Raw genomic sequence first — 23,737 nt, forward strand, 5'->3', positions numbered from 1 at the left:
AGAGTGGATGTAGTATAGGTGGGTGGGCAGGTGAGACAGACAGGAGGGAGATAGACAGGAGGGAGATAGACAGGAGGGAAACCGAGGGAGGATGTGTGGCGGAGAGAGGGAAGGGAGGTTTCTGGGGGTTTTTGGCGGAGGGAAAACAAAACAGCAACGGTTAAGAGGATTGTGGGACCTGATCTAAAGCCCTGAGGTGGCTGAGATTTGTGCCTGTGTGGAAACCGATGCCCGTGTCTCTCTCTCTCTCTCTCTCTCTCTCTCTCTCTCTCTCTCTCTCTCTCTCTCTCTCTTACTCTCTCTCTCTCTCTTACTCTCTTACTCTCTCTCTCTCCCTGTACGAGTCACCCATGACAGCAAACATGCTTGTGCGTGTGCGCTAGTGTGTGTACATCTGCATGTGTGTGTGTGTGTGTGTTCCCTTCTGTGACGAATGAGTGGCGCTTAATTTGCTTCTGATTATGCGGCCTGCTGGTCCCTTAAACCCCTTTGAACTTGTAATTGCTGCTGGTTTCAATAATGAACATTAAGGAGGATTCCGAAAAGTGTGGACGATTACAGGTTTCCCATCTCCACACAGGATGAGGAGTAGGGAGGAGGAGGAACTGGAGGAGAGACAGGAGAGGAGGTGCAGGGTCGGGAGGCATAGAGCGTCATGCCAGGCCCTCTTTATCTAAATAATTGTACAAGCTGGGTTTATGGGATTTGGAGAGGCCCTTTTTGTGTGAGTCACAGTAGCCCTGGGGATGGAGGTTGGGGGGTGGGGTGGGGGGGGGGTGGGGGGGGGGGGTCGGGGGGGGTGGGTGACTAGCTCCCCCCTCTCCGATCAATATTCACACAGATCCACATCTGGAGCCAAGGCCTGCGCGACTTAGATTTGGATTTATTTTCTTTTTATTTGATTTTTCCCCCCTTCTCTTCCTCCTCCATCCCTCCTCCCCCCTTCCCTTTCTTTTCTCCGCTCTTATCGGTGGGCGGCTCAGCTCCATTTGATCCGGTGGTTCGCTGTATCGTTCTCCCTCATCTGTGCAGCCTTACATGATCTTAGGAGACGTGGCTGCATAGTAAGTCAAGCTCCCAACCAGGCCTGCTCAATGGATAACAGATATCCAGATGCAACACATGATCAGACTCACACACAGTCAGGGCCTCCCTTCGATTCAGTGTGCGCCAGATAGCACAGAAGCGGTGCATTGTGGGTGTGTGTGTGTGTGTGTGGGGGGGGGTAGTGGGGGGGAGGGTGGGGGACACAGGGGGATGGGGGGGAACATGCAGGCCAGCAGAGTTTCAGGGGGGAGGAAACCACAACAAATTGAGCTGCTCAGTTTTCCTCTTTGACACGGGCTGTTGCTGTTACACTCCCCGATATGAAACCATGTTGCTCTTAGAGAGAGAGGGAGCTAGGGAGGGGAGCGGGGGAGTAAGAGACAGAAAGAGAGAGAGGGGGGGAAGGAGGGGGTGTATTATTGAATGAAAAGATGAAGAGGGGAGGAGAGCAAGGGAGCGAGGTGAGAACAAGAGCCATGGCTCCCAGATATAAGGACCCCACTGTGCAGGAATCCCCCCGCCTGCCTGTCTGAAATAAACGCTGTGCAAAACAAAAGCATCGACGCAGGCAGCGCAGAGGAGGAGAGGAAGAGAGGAGGAGAGAGGAGGACAGAGGAAGGGAGGAGAGAGCGAAAACACACCACGAAACTGGGGCTCCCCCGGCGGACTCAGAAGAGGAACACAAGGTCTGCTTTTGATTCCTGCTCCATCCATCCATCCTTTCACCTCCATCCCTCCCTCCTGCTGCACCCCCCTCCCCCCCCCCCCCCCCCCCCCCTTTGAGCCTGGTCTGTTCCTTCCATGGTTCCTTCTTTTCGTGCGCTTCCTCTCCTCTCCTGGTGTGAGGTGGGTATCAAAGGGGGGTTTAGCTGGGCTCGCTTGGCCTATGCTGGGCAGCGCAACACTATCTACGGCTCCAGTCCCAGCACACATTCAGCCGGGGAGGACTGTAAACTGCTTCACACAGAAGCCCCCCTGTGGCTGGGAGGGGATGTGTGGAGGGAGAGGGGGGTGGATGATGGGGGTCATCCTCTATCATCCACCACCGTCTTAATGGTGGTGGTGGGGAGGGGGGCTGGTAGAACTGGACTCGGACTGGAGGTGCTGCACCACTGGGGAATACAGGGCTGTTTGGGGGGGGGGGGGGTTGTCATTGGAGCATGGGGGCCTCGGAGTAGCCTAGTCTCTCCAGTTTATAAATCTGCCTGGCCTTCTCGAGCCCGCGGCTGTGTTTGTCTTGTGCTCAGGTCATTGAGCGTGCAGTCACCTCTGGAGGAGCTGACCGTGTGGACGTCAGAAACTATGTGAACAGTCCCTGGTCAGGCCGAGAGGCTGGGAGGCCGGGGCTGGGAGGCTGGGAGGCTTAAAGACAGAACTTGCACTAGGAGAGGAAATGCATTGAACCAGGGATAAGGAACCAGCGAATTAACAAACCAGGGGCTTCTACAACGTATGTACTATGTGTGACCAAACAGAGGATGGAACATAAGTCTCCTTTATTTAAGTAAAGGGCTAATTTGCTAAGTGAAATTCTAAGATGGTAAGCTAATACAGTGTTTAGGCAGAGCAAGCTGCTACTTACATTTCTTACAGTGCCCCTCAATTTGGTCTGGTTCAGCGTTTTGTGCTCGGTTTTTTATTTGTTAACATGTTGTGGGTTGCTCTTTTTTCTCGCTCTTTTTGTCGTTTTTTTTTTGGCAGGCACCAAGGAGCCGTACATGGCTTAATCGCCTCGGAAACAGCGTGAAGGTGTTGTAAACAAGCTCTTAACGAGAGCACTCATTTCTGCAAGTTCATTAAACAGGGAGTGCTAAGACGCCAACAGCAGGCATGGGCATTAAGAACTGCCTGGAAGGGAGGGAGGGGAGGGAGAGATAGAGGGAGGGATATAGAGTGAGCACAGAAAGGTGTAAGAGGTCATGCACAAAAGTGGCTGCGAATAAGAGAGTCCTCACAGCCAAATCATAACATGGGAGATCAGCCAAGACGTGAGTGTCGGCTTGAAAGAAAAAACTGAACGCTCACGTGGAGAGAAGCCTCCTTTCCCATCTCCATGTGCCCTACCCAAACTACACCTGCACACACACACACACACACACCCACACACCCATAACAAGCCGCTTAAGCCCTGCTGTGTGCTAAGTGTAGGAGTTTCCCAGCCTCTGGCACCTAACCATGACCAATGCAGATTAGTAGGGCAGAGTGAGAAGGCCTGATGTCAGGGGGGTGAAGCTGTTCACGCCTGTTACACCCTAACGCCCTGCTAAACCTATGGAGCTGGCTGCTCGACGTAAAGCCTGCTGTACTGTAAATGAGGCTTTGACAGTCACACGGCAGCAAGGAGCTCGCTTGCACCACTGGGGAGCTCTGTAGAAGCGCCCGACGCGGCCCACCAGAAGTTGATGTGGCTTGTCATATAATTATACGGCCCACAAGAAGAGGGGGAGTAACTGGATACGGCCTTCTAAACTTTCAAAGTGTATTTTTTGGCCTGCTCGTGTATGAAAGGGATTTCTTGTTAGCATAGAATGAAAACGTATTCCCATGAATAGTGAACGGCGAAATGTCTCGTTGTTTGAACGGGTATAGTTCTGTCTCTCAGCCTCCCCAGCCTCTCCCAGCCTTTCCTCTCCCCGGCCTCCCAGCCCTCAGAGTGAGGTGCAGGCTGGAGGGGAACAGATGGTAGGCTGAGATGACTTGTGTCTCTGTTTTCTAGGGTCGCTGAGCAGCAAGCATTAGAACACACTGTCGGACAAAAGCCCTTACCAGACCTCCTCCCCCTTCACACACACACACACACACACTCACACACACCCTCTTCCCCCTCTTCTCCCTCTTCCCTACTCAGTCATTATTAGTGAGTGTGGTGACTCCCTAACACAATCACCCTTTTCTGGGTATTGTCACTTAATTCTGTTTTGTAAACTCGCCTAACACACACCAGTGGCTATCTTACATTGAATAAGGAAACTTCTTAGGAAGCAGCCACACTCTCTCTCTCTCTCTCTCTCTCTCTCTCTGTCTCTGTCTGTCTCTGTCTCTCCCTCTCCCTCTCTTGTTCTCTGACTCTAGCACACGGTCAGTGGCGGTGAACCGAAATGTGGCCTGGGTTGCCACGGGTGACTGGAGAGCTGACTTCTGGGCTCCGAGGCAAACGAGCACATGACAGATTAGTGTGTGGGCCTCTTCGAGTCCCGCACCTCCCTGACCCTTAGGATCCCCCTCCTTACCCCCTTCCCAACACCTCCCCCCTCCCTCCCCGTCTTTACAACCCTATCCCTTCTCTCTCCCCCCCCCCCCCGCCCCGCCCCCGTGGAACAAGCACACCAAGAGAAGAAAATGAAGACACTAAACATCTCCCCACCCCCCCTCCACAAAGACCAGTCAGACCAAAGCACAGCGAGCGGTTAACACTACAGAGCCATCATCTTCAGCCAGGGGGCGGGGGAGACGCCGGAAAATCGCCGCAAAATATGGAATAAACAGTTGCATGAAAGGAGGGGAAGCTGCGAGCCATTTCAAAGCGTTTGCAGATGTGCTTCCATCCGTTAAACCGGTGCTAGGGCCCATGACCAATCAGAGTGGTTTCGAGAGACTATTGAGAGAAGTGGTACAGACTGACGACAGCACAGCACCAGGGTGTTTAGTCTGCGCTAGCACACAGGCCCACTCTCTCTTTCTGGGGACAGACTTTTGTTGCGTTTTGTTTACGTCTCCTGGACAAACATCCGTTGCCGGGGACTGGCCAAACACGGAGCCCCGCGTCTCTGCCGGTGAACCCGGGCCGAGCTTTTCTGTCCCTCGCTGAGGGGGGAGGGCCCGGGGAGGGAGTCCCACGGGGGGGCTCGACCTGGGGATGACACCCTGTCGCCATGGAGACTAATGCTGAGTCGGGGGGAGGCGGAGTGTAAGAGGGGAGAAGCCACCTAATGATGTTTGCGGTGCAACAACCTTGTCTCTCTCATTAACCCCTCGTGGTGCCGGGGCAACCGCCTCACCTCCGCTCGCTTCCCTTTTCACCGCGGTTGCCACTGTGACAGGTCTCGCTTCCGATTGCGTCAACGCTCCCCCCCCCCCCCCCCCCCACCCTCACCCATCAACTGTCCCTCCCTCTCCTGAGACGAACATCACGTGACTTGTGGATGCCTTGGCAAACCCCATGCTCGTAAGCACTGCAAAGGGCTGACAGCCAAGTCAACATTGCCTTCCCCAGACACAATCTTCTTTCTTTAGCACGGAGAAATATCCCACTGACAGGCTTTTGGAAGTTATTCAATTACTGGCCATAAAGAGCACTACTTAGCAAGAGTGTCCCCAGCTCACGTGAACAAGGGCCAAGGCTCTGGTGTGCCCTCCAGAGTGACCATGGGATATATCACTTCCCTTTGAGAGAGCCCAAGGGAGCCATACACCTGGCTTAGCAGCTTAACAGCATTTCCCCAAACAGGCCAGCCAGAGGGTGGCCCAACGCCGAACTTGAGACGCTTGATGCCTCAGAGTGCTACCTCTCCTCCTGGACACACACACACAGACACAGACAAACACACACACACACACACACACACACACACAGACATACTCCCACTAGCCCTCGTCTGCTCTTGAGGTCCCCTATTTATTTTCATAGGTGTTGGAGGGTTTATGTTAGTCAAAAGACAAGGCCAAGCCACCAGAGGTATCTTTGTATCTGAGTGCTTCCTGTTTTCATTACAGGGCCGACCCTTGTCTTTGCAGGGGTGAGTGTAGCTAGCAGGGGGCTAGCACAGCCTACAAAGGAGGAAGGCTAGGGGCGCTAAAAGGCTAATTGAGAGATCTCAGAGTTTGTCTTTGCCAAGCGAAAGGCCATCCCCTCCACCGCTATGAGAAAAACCCACAGCGCCTCTCTCTTCCCTTTGTCGTTCCTTGTCTCGCTCCAGCACGACCTCTCCTCCTCTCTTCCCCTCTTTGCCTCCCTGCTTTTGAAGCAAAGTAGAACATTGTACCCCTAACAGTGAAGTTTACCTTTCTGATAACATAATCTCCCAGTAGTATTGAAAAGCTTATACCAACAGTCTGGGATTTCCCTTCCCTAATGTGACTGGAAGACATCCAGGAACTCTAAGAGGTTGAGAGGGAGGGGAGAGCGGAGAAAGGGGGGGGGGGGGTCATGGAAAGATGGGGAGAGACCGTCTCTGGCCCTTTAGTGCCAGCTTGTGCCAGTCAATGTGCCCGCGTCGTTTGCCAGTTGCACATGGTGAAGGCCGGTATTAAAAGACGCCAGCTTGCGCGCTTTTCCCGCTCCACGGCAACGTCCATGAAGGAGGAAGTAGTAGGCTGGGAGGGAGGTGGGTTATCACTCTATAGAATAATTGCGTATTCATTATGTGAGATATCAGATCTCCGGAGCACAAAAACCCTGCACTCTCCCTCGAGCCGACTGAACCAGGGGGACCGCTGGGCGGAGGGCAGGAGCCAAGTGAGGCCAGGCTACTTTCCATATCTGATTGTGATGAAGAAAGCCGCCCCGCAATTTCTCCCATGAGAGTGTGAGGTCAGGATGAACCCGTGGGGGCAGAGAGGGGAGGGGACGGGGGGGGAGGGGTTGGAGGACGAGGGCAGAGAGGTGATTTTGTTATACTGAATCCAAAAGCCAACAATTGTTACTGTCGGCCTGTGTTGTTTTTCTGTGTGCTCGTGGGGGGAGGAGGGGGGGCTTCTGGGGGTGGGGTGGGGGGTTGCTTTTGAGCCATTCAGAATAGGTGACAATGGTTGGATGTTGAGAACATATGTAGAGGGACCCCTGGAGTTCAGGCTAGAGGAGCTCCATGCTGGCCCCGGCGTTTGAGAAAATACAAGACGGCTCCTTTCACTCCTCACCCCTCAGTTAATGAATGCGTGAATAGCAGAATGTCGCTATAAGGCCATTCAGGGGCCAAAGTCCCCAAGAATTCTCCCTCGCATCCTGCAACTGAAAAAATACATTTGCTTAACGGATTTGAATAAAAGGGTAATGGGTGTGCATGAGTGGGAGCTGTGTGTGTTCCTGTCTGTGTGTCTGGGTGGGGACTTGGCTGGTTAGACCAGGGGATAATTCAATTAGTCCATTTTCTTTTTTTTTGGGGGGGGGGAATGAAGGTAGGTTAAAAGGAAGGGATTATTGCTTGTAAAAAGACTGGTCTGGGCTCCTTACAATAGAGACAAATAAAGATTGGAGAAAACATCTAAAAGCACGAGAGATGACAAAGGACAGCGGTATAGAAGCTCCTGAAAGCCCTTCTCATCTGAATCAGAGAGGAACACTATCAAAATGCCCGTGTGTCCCATCTATGGGCTCCTTTCTCCTTCTGTTTTTCACTCTTTCAATGCAATTTTAAAACAATTCTAAAGAAAATTGGTGGGGACTGTTCCTCGTTCAGAGTTTGGTACTGGATCGGGGCGAGGGGAGAGAGAGAGAGAGAGGCTGGCTGACAGGCATTCCTTCCGTCTCCAGGACAGACCTCTAATGCTCCCTCAATAAAGTGAGACATTTCTACTCAGTATGAGCACATCAAATTACCAGGACGGTGTGTGAGCGAGAGAGAGAGAGAGAGAGAGAGAGAGAGAGAGAGAGAGAGAGAGAGAGAGAGAGAGAGAGAGAGAGAGAGAGAGAGAGAGAGAGAGAGAGAGAGAGAGAGAGAGAGAGAGAGAGAGAGAGAGAGAGAGAGGGTAGGTGGGGAAAAGAAAAAATGGTAGAGAGCGGTAGGGGGGGATGGAGGGAGGGTGCGAAATAATCACCATGGAAGGTTGCTGACAGGAGGCTTCCAAAACTTTGCCCTTCTCCATCTCCTTTCCTCCTCTCCTCGCCACACTCAAAACAAGCAACCACCTCGGAGCAACACTCCGGGTGGGAGAAAGAAGCGCAAAAACAAGGAGCCCTTTTCAGTCGGCCTTTCCCGCTCTCCGGCTGCCTCGGCCTCGTACCGCAGGCTGCCGTGCGAGGCCGGTGAGACAGCCATCCAGTTTGAAGCAGCTGCGAACAGCTGTGTAGTCATTTGGATAATGATGGAAATAATAAGAGCTAGTGTTGGGCTTGCAGAGAGCGCCAGGCCGCCTGGAAGGGAAGCTCTGGGCTCTGCTGCTGCAGCTTCACTGCCTCTGAATAGATAAAAGTGATTAAAGCACTCCTGATAATCCCTGACCAATATGTCATGGATTTACAGCCCTTTCAATTAGGCCGTATTTGCTGGCCACTCATTCCTCCAGCTCTGGTTAGGTAATCAGAGTCCCTTGCTGTTTGGGCAGACAGGGCACAGGGTGGTGGTGTGTGTGTGTGTGTGTGTGGGGGGGGGGGGGGGGGTGGAGGGGGGGTTACAGACAGGGGGCACCTGACCCTCTTAAGAGAGCGGCTCATCCTGAGCTCAGGGTTCTGACCTGACCTCCTTCACTCTCCCTCCGTCTCTCTCTCCGCCCCCTATCCCTCAGTCCCCAGGTGACCACGTGTTCAGGGAGCAGCTTGTGTGTCCTGCCCCCCTCCACATCTGAAACATGACCTCCTTGTCCAGATCAATACTGCCCAGCGCTCTGATAATGTTCTGACACAAGAGAGGGCGGTGACACATGTCTGACCTAACTCTCCACCCTCCCCCCCCACACACACACACACACACACCAATCCCATTCAACATGCTGAACAACGATGAATTAATATGGCCTTGCCATAAACAATTTCATAAAATAGGAGCCTCACTCTAAACAGCATAGTTGTTGTCAAATTTAGATTAAATATATATATTATTATAATTCGGTTTAATAGCACACCTCTTGTTTGCACTCATTTACCAGTAACCGAATAAACAGCCTCATTTGCTACCAAAATTCCCACATTGCTGTTGGAGTTAACCAAGCATCTCTGGAATTATATACAGTTGAAAAAAAAGATGAAGACTGACAAATGGCTGACAATGCTCCCAGCTAGGCTAAGCTATGTTCCAATATTAACTTTGTGCTAAGCTAGGTATCAGTGCTAGCTCTCAATCTGCCAAGGTCCTCAGCAAAGTAAACAGGCCCGTTTAATTGAGTTGACCCTGTCACTCTGACCCTACTGACAGGTGAGTGACGGGTGAGCATCACAGAATGGCCTGTCATGAATCACTCCACTGACAGGTCCGTAAAGAGAGTGTTTGCTCGTGTGAGTGTGTGAGTGTACGCTTGTGCGTACCGTGACACAAAATAGCTTGACTCACCGTGAGATGCTGGAAGAGCCACGCCCTCATTATGTTGGTGGCCACCTTGGGGAAGATGCCACGCTTTTTCTGCCTCTTCTTGTCCTTGTCCGGGTCATCGTCGTCTCCTGTGCCAGGGGACGCCACACTATTGTCTAGACCATCTCCTGAGCAGAAACAAGACCAGCGGTCAAATAGTAGCCTGGGCTAGTAAGGCAACACAGACACCAGCGGCTAGCTAAAAAGCAAGCTACTAATCACTAGTTTTCATGCTAATGCTAGTGCTACTCCTGTGACTGAAGAGAGATGCATACAGCTGGTTAGCATCAGACCAACATAGGCTTTTCACACTATATTGCAAGTCCAGAACAGAGGTAGAGAGAATGATCATCTTTAGTTGTAGGCCAGTTGAGAGAGAGAGAGAGAGAGAGAGAGAGAGAGAGAGAGAGAGAGAGAGAGAGAGAGAGAGAGAGAGGGGGGGGGGGGGGGGGGGGTTCAGATGGCCTCAGAGTAGAGGAGGTTCCTGGTGATGTGTCATGATTAGACTAGGCCATCCTACTAGGCTTTTACAGTAGGAGGAGAAAAGAAGAGAGTGAAAAAGAAAGAAAAAAACGCTTCAAGTATTAGGCTAGGGCTCATGTCATTAATCCAATAAAATTTGCATGCTTGACATAAAGCAGTGTGTTTTATTTTTTCTTGAAGCACCAAAGGAGTCCATAAGGACACATACATTGTGTAATACACTCCCATGCACACACACACACACACACACACACACACACACACACAGTGAACGCATGTCCACACATTAAGTTGGAAATTCAAAGGCATCTGTTCAGAAGTGAGGTGTTTAATGATTGGTTCATTGCTACAGCCTGAACTCCCCTAATACCCCCCCCATCCCTGTCCCCCACCACCTGCCCCCCACCACACACCACACACCACCAGCACACACCACCACTAACAACAACTTTGGCTTCCACACGCAGCCCCAGACCCCTCAGCCGATCCACCACCAGATTAGCATGGCAGCCCACTCCGCATTAATGTCAGTCAGCGCTCGATTTCAGCAAGAAAAACATGCGCATATCAAGGCGGCCTTGCTCCTTTAAACCGAAGTTTCCATGTTTGGCCCCGGACCTTTTTCTCTCCCCTCTTCTCCGCCATTAATTGTGCATTAGCAAAAATGATTTACTTTTAACAGTCATAGTTATTTTTTCTTGCCCCCGGGCACAAATGCCTTGAAAGCCTTCCTTGAGGGCATCTAAATTATGTATCTGAAAAACTCCTCCTCTAAGGCTGGGAAGGACCCAGACATTCTCCAAATTCAGACCCGCATGTCTCCCTGTTTTTGGGGAGGCATCAATCAAGGGCACCTACACAAGCCCTAATCTTGCATAAATATTTGAACTAATAACATTAAAAAGGAGGAAAGAAAAAGGATCCAACTGGCGGAGTAACCAAACGCAAAATACATGAAGAAGACAAGGACAGCGCTCTCTTTCTCTCCTCCTTTCTCCTCCTCTCTCTTTCTACAGACACTTATTTCCATCGATTGTTTATTTCCTTCTCTACTTCTTTCCTCACGCTCTCCGTATCTCTCAGTCTCCCCCCCCCCCTCACCCTCTCTCTCGCTCTGTCTGTCTGCATGGTGTTTTCCTTTCACATCATTAGCAGGGAGCCACAGGAAAGAGAAAGGCAGAAAAGTGCCGACTTAGCGCTCCCCACGTGGAGCTAAAGCAGCCGTGGATGCAGCCTGCGTCTCTCTGAAGGACATATGGGACGAAGCAAACTGGGGGCCTGTTGTAATTGTAGAATGGGCATTCATTAGCAGCAAATGCCATAAATCCCAGGCTAAGTACGAATCCTTGTTCAGGAAAGCCTAAAACAATAAACGGGGGCCTAGTTGCAGCCCTGGCCTGCCCACGAGGGGCTTCCTGAGAAACACGACCCAGACGGAAGGCTGGAGAGAAGCTAAGTTAAGCTAAGCTAAACTAGTCCCCCACGTTTAGTCTCTCTACGCTTCAATAACAACACTCCAGCCATCACCAGGCTGCTCTCTTCCCCTGCACACCACCGTGTTCAGGCTTGAATGAAATGTAACTATGTTACAACACACCAGTTGGCTGCTGTTTGTGTAGAGCCTAGCTGGTTTTGTGTATGTTGTCTTTCAAGATAGTTTCCAAATCCGTCTCCTGTTGGGAGACACCAGTGGCCAAAAGGCCGGCAGATTAATTTTATTGACGTTTCCATTTTCACTGCAATGTGATAGCCTCCCTATGGCTAGGGCTAGGGCTTGAACTGAGGCTGAGGCTGGGGGTGGGGTTTTAGGTGAGGTTGGGGTGAAGGCTGGAACTGCCTTGATTGAGGCTGTTCTAGCATGTGGTGGGACTTGTTGTGAGTGAGGCTGTAGTTATGTTTGCAGCTTGGACTGAGGCTGAGAGTGGAGCTCAGACAAGGCCCAAGGCTGGGACTGAGGCCGAGGCCGAGGCTGGGGGTGAGGCCAGGGTGACCCGTGCTTATTTACAGACTGACCTGTCACTTCATTACCCTGCCCGCTCTCTCCCTCCAGTCCAGACCCGCAAGGGTGAAACCAGACTCCCAGCCTTTCAGCTCCTCTCTCTCTCCCTGACTCTCCCTCTCTCTCTGTCTTGTACATGTGTGAACACAGCACACAAACCCAGATCTTATGCTGTGCATCAGCTGTTCTTTAGGATCTACATGCGTCTACATGCATATACATGTGCTCTGACATGTACACAAACACACAGAGGGGTAGGGACTGACAATGTGTGCTGGCCAAAGAGGTGGAAATAATCAAGTAAATGAGGATCCCGGAGAAGAGGAATAAAGGTCAAAAAGAAAGAAAGAAGTAAAGGAGTAGAAGAGAAAAGAAAGAAGGGGAAAAAAGAGAGAAAGAGAGAAAGAGAGAGGAAAAGAAAGAAACGGCCCCAACTTGCACACAACCTCATTACATCTAAAGCAGAGTGGGTGATTTACATCCTCCCCCTCTCCTTTCTTAGGAGCCAGAGAAGGAGCGCTGCAGGGCAAATTGTCCCAAACGCTAATGGCTTCTGACTGTTCCCTGGCAACTCGGCCATTTTAACCTGTGTAGATGTGCACTCGACAAAGCAAAAATAAATAAATGGGAGAGAAAAGGGGAAGGGGAAAAGGCAGTGTTGGGGCAGAGGAGAGGAGAGAGGAAAGGAAAGGAAAGGAAAGGAGAGGGCAGAGGGAAGCGTCCCATCATCTGGCCATGTGACACAGATGGGGGCTGGCTATTAGGAGGCGGGAGCAAGGGCCTCGGGGAGTGGAGGTGGTGGAGTGTAGCCCCGGGCAAGTTTGGGAAAGCAGCGCCCTTGGAGACGGAAAAGAGACAGCCTCCTTCTCTCCCTCTCTCCCCTCCCCCCCCCCCTCACCCCCCCCCCCACACCCCCTCATTCTCTCCCTTCCTCCACCATTCCACCCTCCTCCTCCCGTCCCCTTCTCCCCATCTCCCTCTCACTTTTGAGTCAGAGTGCACGCAATGAAAGTATGTGCATGTTTTCGTGTGCACGGGGAGAACATGTGTGTGTTTGGGGGACCGGACACACGTGAGCAAACAAACAAGCCACACACAGTACATAATTCTCCTACACACACACACGCGCAAAAAAACCACACACACACATACACACACACACATACACACACTCATCACCGATGGGCACTTATTAAAAATGTATTCCGATCCAGTCCATGCCTCTCTCTTCTCCCAGTGAGTAAATTGGTCTCGGGGCTGAGCTCATTAAGTAGCCGAGATAGGACTGCAAACACTCGGCAAGCACACTTTACTAATGTTGGTCTGAATAATAAGACGGTCTCCGCCAGGGTCGTCCCTGTGTGTCGTAGGTGGGTGTGAGGAAGGAGAGGCAGCGCGGTGCTGCGTGCGCTGTCCGTGTTGAGGGCACAGGGGCCTGGGTGAACCCTAATGACTCCAGAGTGCATGTCTTCATAGCTGGGGGGCATGGAGCACTTCAGGGCAGCACGCTAGGGTCCTTAGATGGGGGAGGTGGGCAGGCGGCTCGACTGGAGACATGCACAGGTGGTGGAGCAGTCAATACTGCAAGAATGCACAGGCGCGTGACTCGGTGAGTTCTTCACGAACCCACCTCAGCGCACGCCCTCGTTGTTCTTGCATAGAAGAGCACGCTTATTTGGCCTCGTGGAGTGTTTAAGCCAGATGAGCAGGGTGTGGATGAGCGTTGCTGCGGAGGCTGGGTGGAGGGTTAGCAAGGCCGAGCCGGGCGTTTGTTTCAGGGTAATGGGGCATGAGGGTGGAGGCCGTGCTGTACAGAGGCAGTGGTTAAAGGGACTCATTACAATGGGACACCCCCCCACACACACACACAAACACATACACACACTGCAGAGCCAGACCGCTCAGGCATGCTTGGCCCACATTGGGGTAGGGGTGAAGGGGATGAGTGTGGGGGGGAGGTAGAAAGGGGCTCTATGGTTCTAAAGCCCAGCCTCTTAATGGGTTATAGACCATGAGCCCCCCCCCCCCCCCCCCCCCGACCCTGCCCTTGCCGAACAACCCCCCGCACACACACACACACACACACTCCCCAGCACCACCTTCACCCCCAAAGGCTGGGCCACAGAGAAAAGAGAGAAAAGAAGAGGGGATTTAGAGCCTCCCTTTCCCCTCCTTTTTTCTCCTCAACTTTTCAGCCGGCATAAGCGCCGTTTAGGACATTCAGTCCCCCAAATGGCAGCGAACGAGCGAAGCAGCGGGGCTTTCTCTTTTGTCCGGCCCTTTCCCCCTTTTATTTACTCAGGATTTACGCACAGCCCTCTCCGACACTGGGACCACATGTTCCTGAAGCACACACACACACACACACACAAACGCAGAGCGCTCCATTCACACTCCAGCAGGCAGGGGAATTGCTGGCCTCTGTTGCTCTATTCCCTACCCAAGGGATTACAGGTTTTCTTGCCTCAACCACATGCTAGCAATATGCTAACCTAAAACACACACACACATACACACGGTGATAACAAAACACACACTCGGACGCTCTGCCGGCGAGCCGCATATCAAAATACACACACTCCCAACACATTGTCAACATGATCTAAATTCCGCCTAAAATAAAACTGTTTCTGTGTTGTTTCTCACACATGCTCCTCTATACACCATGTACTGTACATGAGGGGCCTCAAAGTGAATTGTTTTTGTGTGGTGGCCAATGAAGCCTTTGCTTTACGCTGATTATTTCCTGATCTGTGCTTAAACAAGCAGCAGGGCTTGCACTGGACCGTAAAACAACAGCTTAGTAAACACCAAGCAGGCTGACAAATTGGGAGCACTATGCCTGGAGTCATTAACAGCTCTAAAACCTGTCGTAGCAATTACACTCTTCTTCTACTCTACTCTCTCTCTCTCTCTCTCTCTCTCTCTCTCTCTCTCTCTCTCTCTCTCTCTCTCTCTCTCTCTCTCACAGTCTTCATGTCATGGTCAGGTGTCGTCTGGCTGCCTGCTTGACTACTCGTCTGTGGCACGACCAGGACCTGTCCAACACTACACTCTTCAGCTACAGCCACATCCTAGAGGAGGTAGGACTGGCTGGCTGACTGGCTGACTGACTGGCTGACTGACTGGCTGACTGGCTGACTGGCTGACTGGCTGACTGGCTGACTGGCTGACTGACTACCCACCTGCTTCAGTGACTCCGTTTGCATGACAAGTAATGGGTAGTTGTCTCTCCAGAAAAACACATCATTAAGTGCTCCCTTAAATGAAGTGGAATAAGAGAGCCTGATTAGAGGGCTTCTTCCTGTGGCTTGTGCAAAGGGAGGCAGTCAGGCAGACAGGCAGACAGGCAGTCAGGCAGACAGGCAGTCAGGCAGACAGGCAGTACGGCAGGGAAACAGACGGAGGTCATTGGTTGCTCAACTGCTCCTTTTCTTCCTCCTCCTCCTCCTCCTCCTCCTCCTGCTCCTCCTCCTTCTCCCCTGCTCCCTCTCCCCGCCCCCTCACCCAGCCACCAGGCAGATCTCTCTGTCATCCCAGGAATGCAGGAGATAACTATCGCCTCTCCACACCGATACACGGCCCCTCTCCTCTCCCTGGACGCAGGCCAAATGCTGACCCCACAGCTCCACTGGAGTGGGGGTGAGGGGAGTGGGGGGGGTGGGGGGAGTGGGGGGTGGGGGTGGGGGGGTGGGGGGTGTGGGGAGTGGGGGGAGTGGGGAGTGGGGGTGGGGGGTGTGGAGAGTGGGGGGGGTGGGGGGAGTGGGGGGGTGGGGGGAGTGGGGGGAGTGGGGGGAGTGGGGAGTGGGGGTGGCGGGGTGGGGGGAGTGGGGGGAGTGGGGAGTGGGGGTGGGGGGTGTGGGGAGTGGGGGGGGTGGGGGGAGTGGGGGTGGGGGGGTGGGGGGTGGGGAGTGGGGTAGCGGAGACAGAGGAAAGGAGAAAGGAAGGAGGGACAGAGGTGGAGCAAAACCAAAACAGGTGCAACACTTACATATCTGGCCAGGTCATTTTACCTGTCAAACCAAAACAAGGCTCCCAATACAAGCTTCCCTCCACCTGTCTCAGGAAAAGCTCCCTAGTTGTAGGCCTCTGTCCTGGGCCTCTGTCCTGGACTCTATCCTGGGCCTCTAACCTATGCCTCTGTCCTGGGCCTCTGTCCTGGGCCTCTGTTGTAGGCTTTTGTCTCCTGTTACTCCAAGCATAAGTGACCACTAGGCCCAATGTGTGGTTAAAGCCTGGCTTCTTATCAAAGACTTTGGGACTTGGTAATTATCACTGTAATTAACCTGCTACCTGTAACAACAACTATCTAATGACATCATAAATAGGCCCTTTGAGAGGCCCACAATGGCGGCTGCTGGCCTGGCCTCCTCTGATTGCACTTCAGATTTGTCCAGCGGCCCCCCACACACACACACACACAGTCTTGTTAGCTTGCTGATCACTTGGTCCTGATGATTTTATTAGTCCGCAGCCCTTTCATTTAAGTAAACAAAAGCACAGCTTACTTAGCACAGGTAGCCTTTCCTGAGACTTTAACCCCAAACAATTAGACCACAGGGACACACCCATGAACAAACACTTGGACTTTGAGTGAGAACCCCCCCCCCCTCACACACACACACACACACATGTCACCCCCCACCTCCCCCTCCCCTCTCCCTTCGATAGAGTACAGCGGAGCTCAACTAGGAAGAGGCGGAAAAGGAACATCATCTAGAGGGATGAGAGGGAGGAGAGGGAGGGGGGAAAAGTGGAGAAAGGGTCTGGGATAGAGATGTGTTGTGTGCAGATGTCAGGAGCCAATTTGCATGAATAGCAAAGGGCTAAATTGCAGGGGAAGGGGTTTGGGGGTGGGAGGAGGGCGGGTGCAACATCTCGCTCCTCTTCTTTTTTTTGGGAAGGGGAACCAAAAGGGCATTGTGATGTCCATGACTGCACCCCTCTCTCTCTCTCTCTCTCTCTCTCTCTCTCTCTCTCTCTCTCTCTCTCCGGAGGTGAGGATCAGTAGCTAATGAAGGGCCCTGGGTCTCTTCTCCATGCGTGTTTCACACACGCTGCCTCCCTGACAACTCCACCCTGCTCCCTTCAGCCAAACCCTCCCTCCCTCCCAGTCCCCTCCCAGTCCCCTCCCCCCGCCCCCCCCCACCTTCCACTCCCTTCTTCTCCAAATCAGATTGACCTAATTGGTCCCAGAGGTTATCAAGGTGCATATCCCTGTCTCATACACATCCTTTATAGAAGCCTGTCTGTCTTCTTCCCTCCCCTCACCTCCTCCCCTGTCCCCTCCCTTCCCTTCTCTTCTGTCCTCCGCCCCTCTCAATCCCTCTCTTCTTCCCTGTTGTGGTTTCCAGGCACAATGGAGCTATTCTCTCGCCATCTCGCTGGTTAAAATTACACACGTCCCCTCTGCCCTCGTTGGACTTTGATAACTTTATTACTACGGCAAACTAAATAACAGGCCGTCCTGGCTTTGTAGAGGAGAGAGGAGGAGAGAGGAGCAGAGAGGAGCTGGGAGGAGGACAGAGGAGCGAAGAGAGGGGCAGGGAAGCAAGGGCCCAGGTCTGTGGGTCTCACCACATGCCCCTCCTCTCGTCTCCAACCCGCCACCCCACTCCACAGAAGGAAAACTGGGTCGTGTTGAATTAATTGGAATGAGCATGGAAATTAGCAGAGCAAAATGCATCCATTTTCACAGCCAAAATAGGGGGTGTTGCGCCTCTTTTGAGCCCTGAATCCGTCAATGAAAAGAGAGAATAGAGAAGAGAGATAAAAAGAAAACAAAGAATGGGCGAGAACTAGAGAGAGAGAGAAAGAGGGAGGGAGAGAGAGAGAGAGAGAGAGAGAGAGAGAGAGAGAGAGAGAGAGAGAGAGAGAGAGAGAGAGAGAGAGAGCTAGAGAAGCAAGTGAGCTCATCACATGGATTTGGTCTGCTAGGGGCTATATGGCTTTATTAATCCCTGCTAGAGCGCTATCAAAGTCAGCTCTGAGAACCGACAGGAAAGGAAGAGAGGATTCAGCACTCCGCTGCACCTTCCACCACCCCGTCCTCCCCCTGTTTTACCCGAGCTAGGGGTTGCGATGTCAGATAGATGGGGGAACAGCTCGCAACGTTATACAGGCCGGACAAGGACAACAACACCAGTAGCGATTCTCTACCCTCAATTACACCTCCGCCTCAAACAAACAAAGCCATTCTGTTAGTGTTGTGTTGCAGCTGGGAGGGCAGGACACCTTGGAGTTATTACCCTGGCCAGCCTACCACACCCGCCAGACAACCCCACGAAAAAGGAGAGATTTCAACGATGGAGGTTTGTGTTACCGGAAGGGAGAGAGGAGGGTGGGTGGGTAAAGGGGTTTAGGGGAGGGCGGGGTGTCGGAGGAGCAAAAGATGAAATAAAAGGTTTATAAATCAACAACTCAACCATCAGATTGTAGGCTCTGCTCTCCAGGCCTCTCATCAGCCCGCTGCCATGAAGTTTTCTTTCTTTTTTTCACTCTCTCTTCTCTTTTTTTTTCATACGAATGTCCTGGAGGCAGGGAACAAAGCGAGCAGAACTGATTACTGCGGCGCTGAGCTGAGCCCGGGCCCGCTCCGGCAGTCTAAACTCTGTTTGGCTTCCTAATGAGCTCACTAAAAACCCAATTCATCACCCATAACCCCTTCTCAACTTGCCCAGAAACTCACCTTTTATGGAGAGTCAAGGGTAGTTGTATACAGGGGTTAGGGGTTGTGGTGGGGGTTGAGGTAAGGACGGTAAGGCTTATAGCTTATAGCCTGGCCAGGGTGTCCTGCTGCCAGAGGGGTTCCCTCTGTGCTCCCCTTTCTCCTACTTACAGGGTTTTGCTTACAGAAATGGGTGTGCCTGTCTGCCTGTCCGTGTCTGTCTGCCTGCCTGCCTGTCTGTGTGCCTACGCCTGCATACCTCCCTCCCTCCCTGTCTGTCTGTCTGTCTGTCTGTCTGTCTGTCTGTCCATCTGTTTGCCAGTGCCTATCTGCGTGTCTGTCTCCCAGTCTCCAGTACTGCTGGTCTGTCTCCCTGGATGCCCGGGTGAAGGAATGTCTGGCTCAGTGGTTCCAACAGCGGGAACGTCCCGTTCCCTACTGCCTCCACGCAGGGCCGGAGATTTCCACTTTAATACCCCTTTCCCCTTCTCTCTCTCTCTCTCTCTGTCTCTCTCTCTCTCTCTCTCTCTCTCTCTCTCTCTCTCTCTCTCTCTGTCTCTCTCTCCCCTCTCTCTCTCATCCCTGGGAAGACAGGAATTTGGTGGGAAGGGAATGTTGAGGTGGTGGGGGTGTCACTAGGAATGAGTGGGGCACTGGCGAAAGAAGGGAGTTGTGTGTGTGTGGAGCAAGGTTTTGAGGAAAAAGATAGAAAGAGATATGGAGAGGTATGAAGCTGGATGACAAACAGCTGAGGTATATTGACGATTCTCCAGCAGTAGAACCAGTATTGGAACAGACGGAGAGAGATAGAGAAAGAAAGAGGGTGCAGAAGTAGAGGTGGAAGAGGGGAGGAGAGAATGAGGCTGAGGGTGGGGGAGTAAACTCCCACAGTTCCTCATTACATGGAGTCGGAATGATCCTCTTGGCACCTGAGCTGTAACCGAGAGATTACAGAATTGATGAATCCTCGGTTTAAAATGCAGCTGTTTTATTCTGCTTTAGTAATTAATTCTTTTTCCGATACAGTATTGATTAAGCGTAGCCCCTGATAAAGTTCAAACCCAGAGGAAACCCCTTGTGGGCTTTGGCATGGCCAGCTCTGGAGTCAATGAAACTTCCTTCAGTTCCTCTTGCCTCTACCTCTCTCTCTCTCTCTCATCCTCTCTCTCTCATCCTCTCTCTCCCCGTCTCTCTTTTTTCCTCTCTCCCCCTCTCTCTCTCCCCCTCTCTCTCTACCCCTCTCTCTCTCATCCTCTCTCCCCATCTCTCTTATCCTCGCTCTCTCATCCTCTCTCTCCCCATCTCTCTGCAGCATAGTTTTCCCTCATAAATTAGTCAAGCCAGTGTGGAGCTCTGTTAGTTGATCTCTGCTTTTGTCTGCGCCGTTGCTGACTTGCTCCCCTCTCTCGAACGGGGCCTTTTTACAGTAAGCTTGTGTCACACACAAACACACCCATACGCACGCAGAGAGAGATGCACGCACATACAATTGTAGTAAGCGCTGGTAAAAGTCTGCGTACACACGTGCACATTCACGGGCACGCCCAGACACGAGCAGGGCCAGTCAGTTGGCTGGTTTGTTCTCCCCTTTCTCTCGTCCCTCGTTCCCACTCCCTCGCTCTCACCAAGCATCGCAGACAAAAGAGGGGAAGCTTCTCATCCACGAACCCGTCTTTCATCCCTTCATTTATTTATTTATTTTTTCTCCATACAGCTGAGCGTCTGTCTGATCAACATAGGGTATGGGCTTCTTCTCAGGGGACCCGACCAGCAGAGAAATCAGATACTGCTTTACAGGCGCTTGAGCCGCTCGTGTCTTGTCAAGACCTCTCACCTGCTGACTCTTTTACGAGTCAATATTTGCAGCCTAGCCTAATATAACCAAACTTAGCTTAGCCTAGCCTAACTTAGCTTAGCCTGGCATAACCTTTACGCGCATTACTGAGCCTAACCTAGCCTAGACTTTGGCAGTCTAACTTTGCCAGCTCTTCTGGGTTGTGGCACAGATTCACACAAATTCTTGGATACACTCCCTCGATCCCAGATAGGGGGAGGATGTTCACAAGGCTACGCCTCTTCTTTCAAGGTTCCATGGAACACGTGGAGATCTGGGTGAAGCTCGATACCAGTAGTTTAGGCTCCATTACTGCAGAGCCACAGAGCTTAGTGACTTGGACATATTCCCACAAGGACAAGGATGACCCTATTCAGACAGCTCAAACAACACACTCCGTCTGCCCCTGTTCAATATGAACAGAATTAATGAGTTAATGAGAAAAAGTAAGAAATATAATACGACAGCAGAGGCTGTGCTCAATGCATGGACAGGAGACTATTTCCTTAACTTACAGTAATGGGACCGGAAGGGAGGTTTTGATGAGCCTCTGTATTGACTGTCCCTCCCCGCTCCTTAAAGTCAATTCACCAGGTCATTTCATTAGAACACCAATCCTGGTCCTAATTTTGATTTTAGATGCTTGACAGTTGTTGGCAGAGTAATTTGCCATGGCAGTCCTAGACTGAGAGGCTCATTACTACAGCCAAGAATGCTAGTTTGGAAGCCCAAGGTTCAAATTATCACTTCCCTGACTGGCTGACCAACCCAAATAGGTATTCTATCACATTTCAGGACCCCTTTTTTTGGCCTGACAAGCTGGTCTGAAATAGGCCAGACAAGATTTCATCCAAAACACACCACTAGTATGTTGGTGGGAGAGGCAGGCGACAATGTATGTCACCTCCACACGCACACAGCGCCAACTGCATATCACCAAATCCTATCGTAACTTCATCATTCTGGACCCGAACCATCTGTGGGAGGGGCCTAACCCCACACTCAGCTCATCATGGAACTGCATTGCAAGATAAAACACAGCCTTAATGCTCCAGCACTGGTGGATCGGAACCCTGGTAATAAGCTGCTCTCTGCTGTTCATCTCTGCTTTTGATTCCTTTTGTTTCCTCTCTCTCTCTCTCTCTCTCTCTCTCTCTCTCTCTCTCTCTCTCTCTCTCTCTCTCTCTCTCTCTCTCTCTCTCTCTCTCTCTCTCTCTCTCTCTCTCTCTTTTTCTTTCTCGCTCCTCCTTTTTTGAAGGGCCTTCCTTATTGACTTTTCAATTTTCCCCCCTCACATACCCCCCTCCACACCAGCACTACCCCGGTGCCTCGGCAACAAGACCCAGCCCGGCAGTACCCCCAAGCCCACTCCCTGAGACCGTTGCTGGGGCTGGGGAGTGCTCGGAGCATAGGCAAACCCTCAGCTCCCAGCAGCCCAGAATTCACTCCCCAGGAGGCCACAATCAAAGGGAAAGACCCTTAAAATCTAACCATGGGTAATGAGGGTGCTCCTCTACAGAAACAATAAGCAGATACACCACTGGAGAGAAGGAGGGAGGGAGAGAGAGTGGGAGGAAAGAAGAAAGAGGAGACGATAGATACATAAAGATCTCAGGCCTGGTTTAGTTGAGGGTTATATAGGACTGAACAGCAGAGGAATGAAAGAAGAAAATAAAGTGGTGAGACAGAAGAGAGAGAGAGAGAGAGAGAGAGAGAGAGAAAGAGAGAGTGAGATAGAGAGAAAACGAGCGAGAGAGAGAGAAGAAAGGGCAAAAGGCCAGAGCCAGTGGTGATGGTAGCCCCGGCCACACATCCACCCAGGCACGTATCTGTGTTAAAGACAAGGGTGTGTGTGGCATGTCTCTGCAGCCAAAGGGAGCCAAAGGGAGCACGACTAATTTCTGCACAACAATAGGCCTGGATGGGCGCCCACACAATGGCAGGTGCTTTGAATAGCAGCAGAGCCCTTACAGCATGGAGCTTCTCCTCTGCTCTCCTCCACTAAGGAGGACCCAGGAGCTGGCTTGTGTAACCTTTTATTTTGGACTGGGCTTCCTTTTGACTTATAAAGGATGAAAACGATCTCATGGGGGGCCGCAGAAGGAGCGGCCAGCCAGGCCCATAGGGCAGAGCGCAGACCGAGGCCTGTGTTCTCTCTCTCTCTCTCTCTCTCTCTCTCTCTCTCTCTCTCTCTCTCTCTCTCTCTCTCTCTCTCTCTCTCTCTCTCTCTCTCTCCCTCCCCCTTCCTCCCACCCCTTTACCCCCCCCCCCTCCTCAGTCCAGGCCTGGGACCCCTTTTCTCTCTTTTTGATCTCTCCCATTCTTACTGCTCCCTTCTTCTTTGTGGTTGGTGGTGTTGGTGTTGTTGTTTCAGGAGTGCGCTGTAGCAGAGTAGCTGCTGGGCTCAGAGCTGCGTTGTGGGCCGACCAGGGGTAAAGGCAGCATTCCCCCACCTTAACAGCATTCTTTCCGGGGTCAAGAGGTCAGGCTTCACAGATGTCTCCTGCAGACACTCTGTTGTCTAAGCACTGCAGCCCAGGGAGTCAGCATTCTCTCCAAACAATGCTGTTCACCCCCTCACTTAGGAAAAATGTAAAATCTCACTCTCTTATTTTTAGAATTAAGCTACATTATGTTTTTTCTTTTTTCAAAGTGGAGATTTTTGGGGGATAATGAACGAATGGCTATCGCAAGATAGCAATGTTTTTTTCTTTCTTTCATTCTGTTCAACCCTCCCCTCTTCCTTAGTTTCCTACAATTGTTCTAAGGGAGCCTTAGTCATCCTTGCCTGATGGCAGAGGGAAAGATGCTTTACTGAGCCGTTTTCCCCTTTTCAAATAACACTCGAGAAAATTGCCAGGAGAGTAAAACGAAAAAAAAAACTAGGAAGTAACTCTCTAAAAACGCACACGCCACACACACAAACAACTCTTGACTAGTCAGGGCAGAAACCAGAACAAACAGAAAACCTAAATGAACAGAAAAACAATATTTAAAGTAGTGCATTGGTGGGTAGCCTCAATAACAACAAAATGGTGGAGAGGAGTATTCCCGAACCCAACGGCTTTCATTAAATACAAATCAGGCTTCTGCATTTGGGTGGGCGGGGCGTGAAACACGTGAAAAAGAGAGAAAAGATGGCAGTGTTTAACATGCGCGTTCCGCCTCAGAACATGGAAAACGGGGGAACTGGAACAACCTTTTAAATCAGGCCTCCTTCAGGGATCCTTGTTTCTGTTTTTATCCCTCTCTGTCTCCTCTCTCTTTTGACATGGCTTGCTTCTTGCTTCCCCTCCAAACATCTCTCCTGTATTCTGAAAATTGATAACCCTCTAAAATGAATTATAGTAGGTGTATAATGAAGGGCTCCTCAGCATCAGCCCGAAGCCTGCCAGTACTCGAGCCTGCCTCTTTTGGCATGTTGATTTGTTTTGTTGTGTATTTAGCCCCTGTGTTTCCTTAAGAGTGCACACTGCTCGAGGCATGTA

At 51.6% G+C, this 23,737-nt stretch overlaps 1 protein-coding gene across 6 annotated transcripts in view; it reads right to left on the reverse strand.

Annotated features, from left to right (window-relative positions):
- meis2a (Meis homeobox 2a) overlaps positions 1-23,737 on the reverse strand; it is an 85,517-nt gene that overhangs the window by 40,826 nt on the left and 20,954 nt on the right. For 4 of the 6 annotated variants that reach the window (XM_084675354.1, XM_084675356.1, XM_084675359.1 and 1 more), the window contains exon 8: positions 9,249-9,394. In XM_084675354.1, coding sequence (XP_084531480.1) covers positions 9,249-9,394 — 146 coding nt within the window. Of the gene's footprint in view, positions 1-9,248; positions 9,395-18,173; positions 18,279-23,737 lie in introns of all 6 variants that reach the window. The other 2 variants (XM_084675357.1, XM_084675355.1) reach the window with 2 other exon arrangements.

The sequence above is a fragment of the Hypomesus nipponensis genome, chromosome 3 (assembly GCF_054491055.1).
Source record: "Hypomesus nipponensis isolate SF chromosome 3, ASM5449105v1, whole genome shotgun sequence".
Taxonomy (NCBI): Eukaryota; Metazoa; Chordata; class Actinopteri; order Osmeriformes; family Osmeridae; genus Hypomesus; species Hypomesus nipponensis.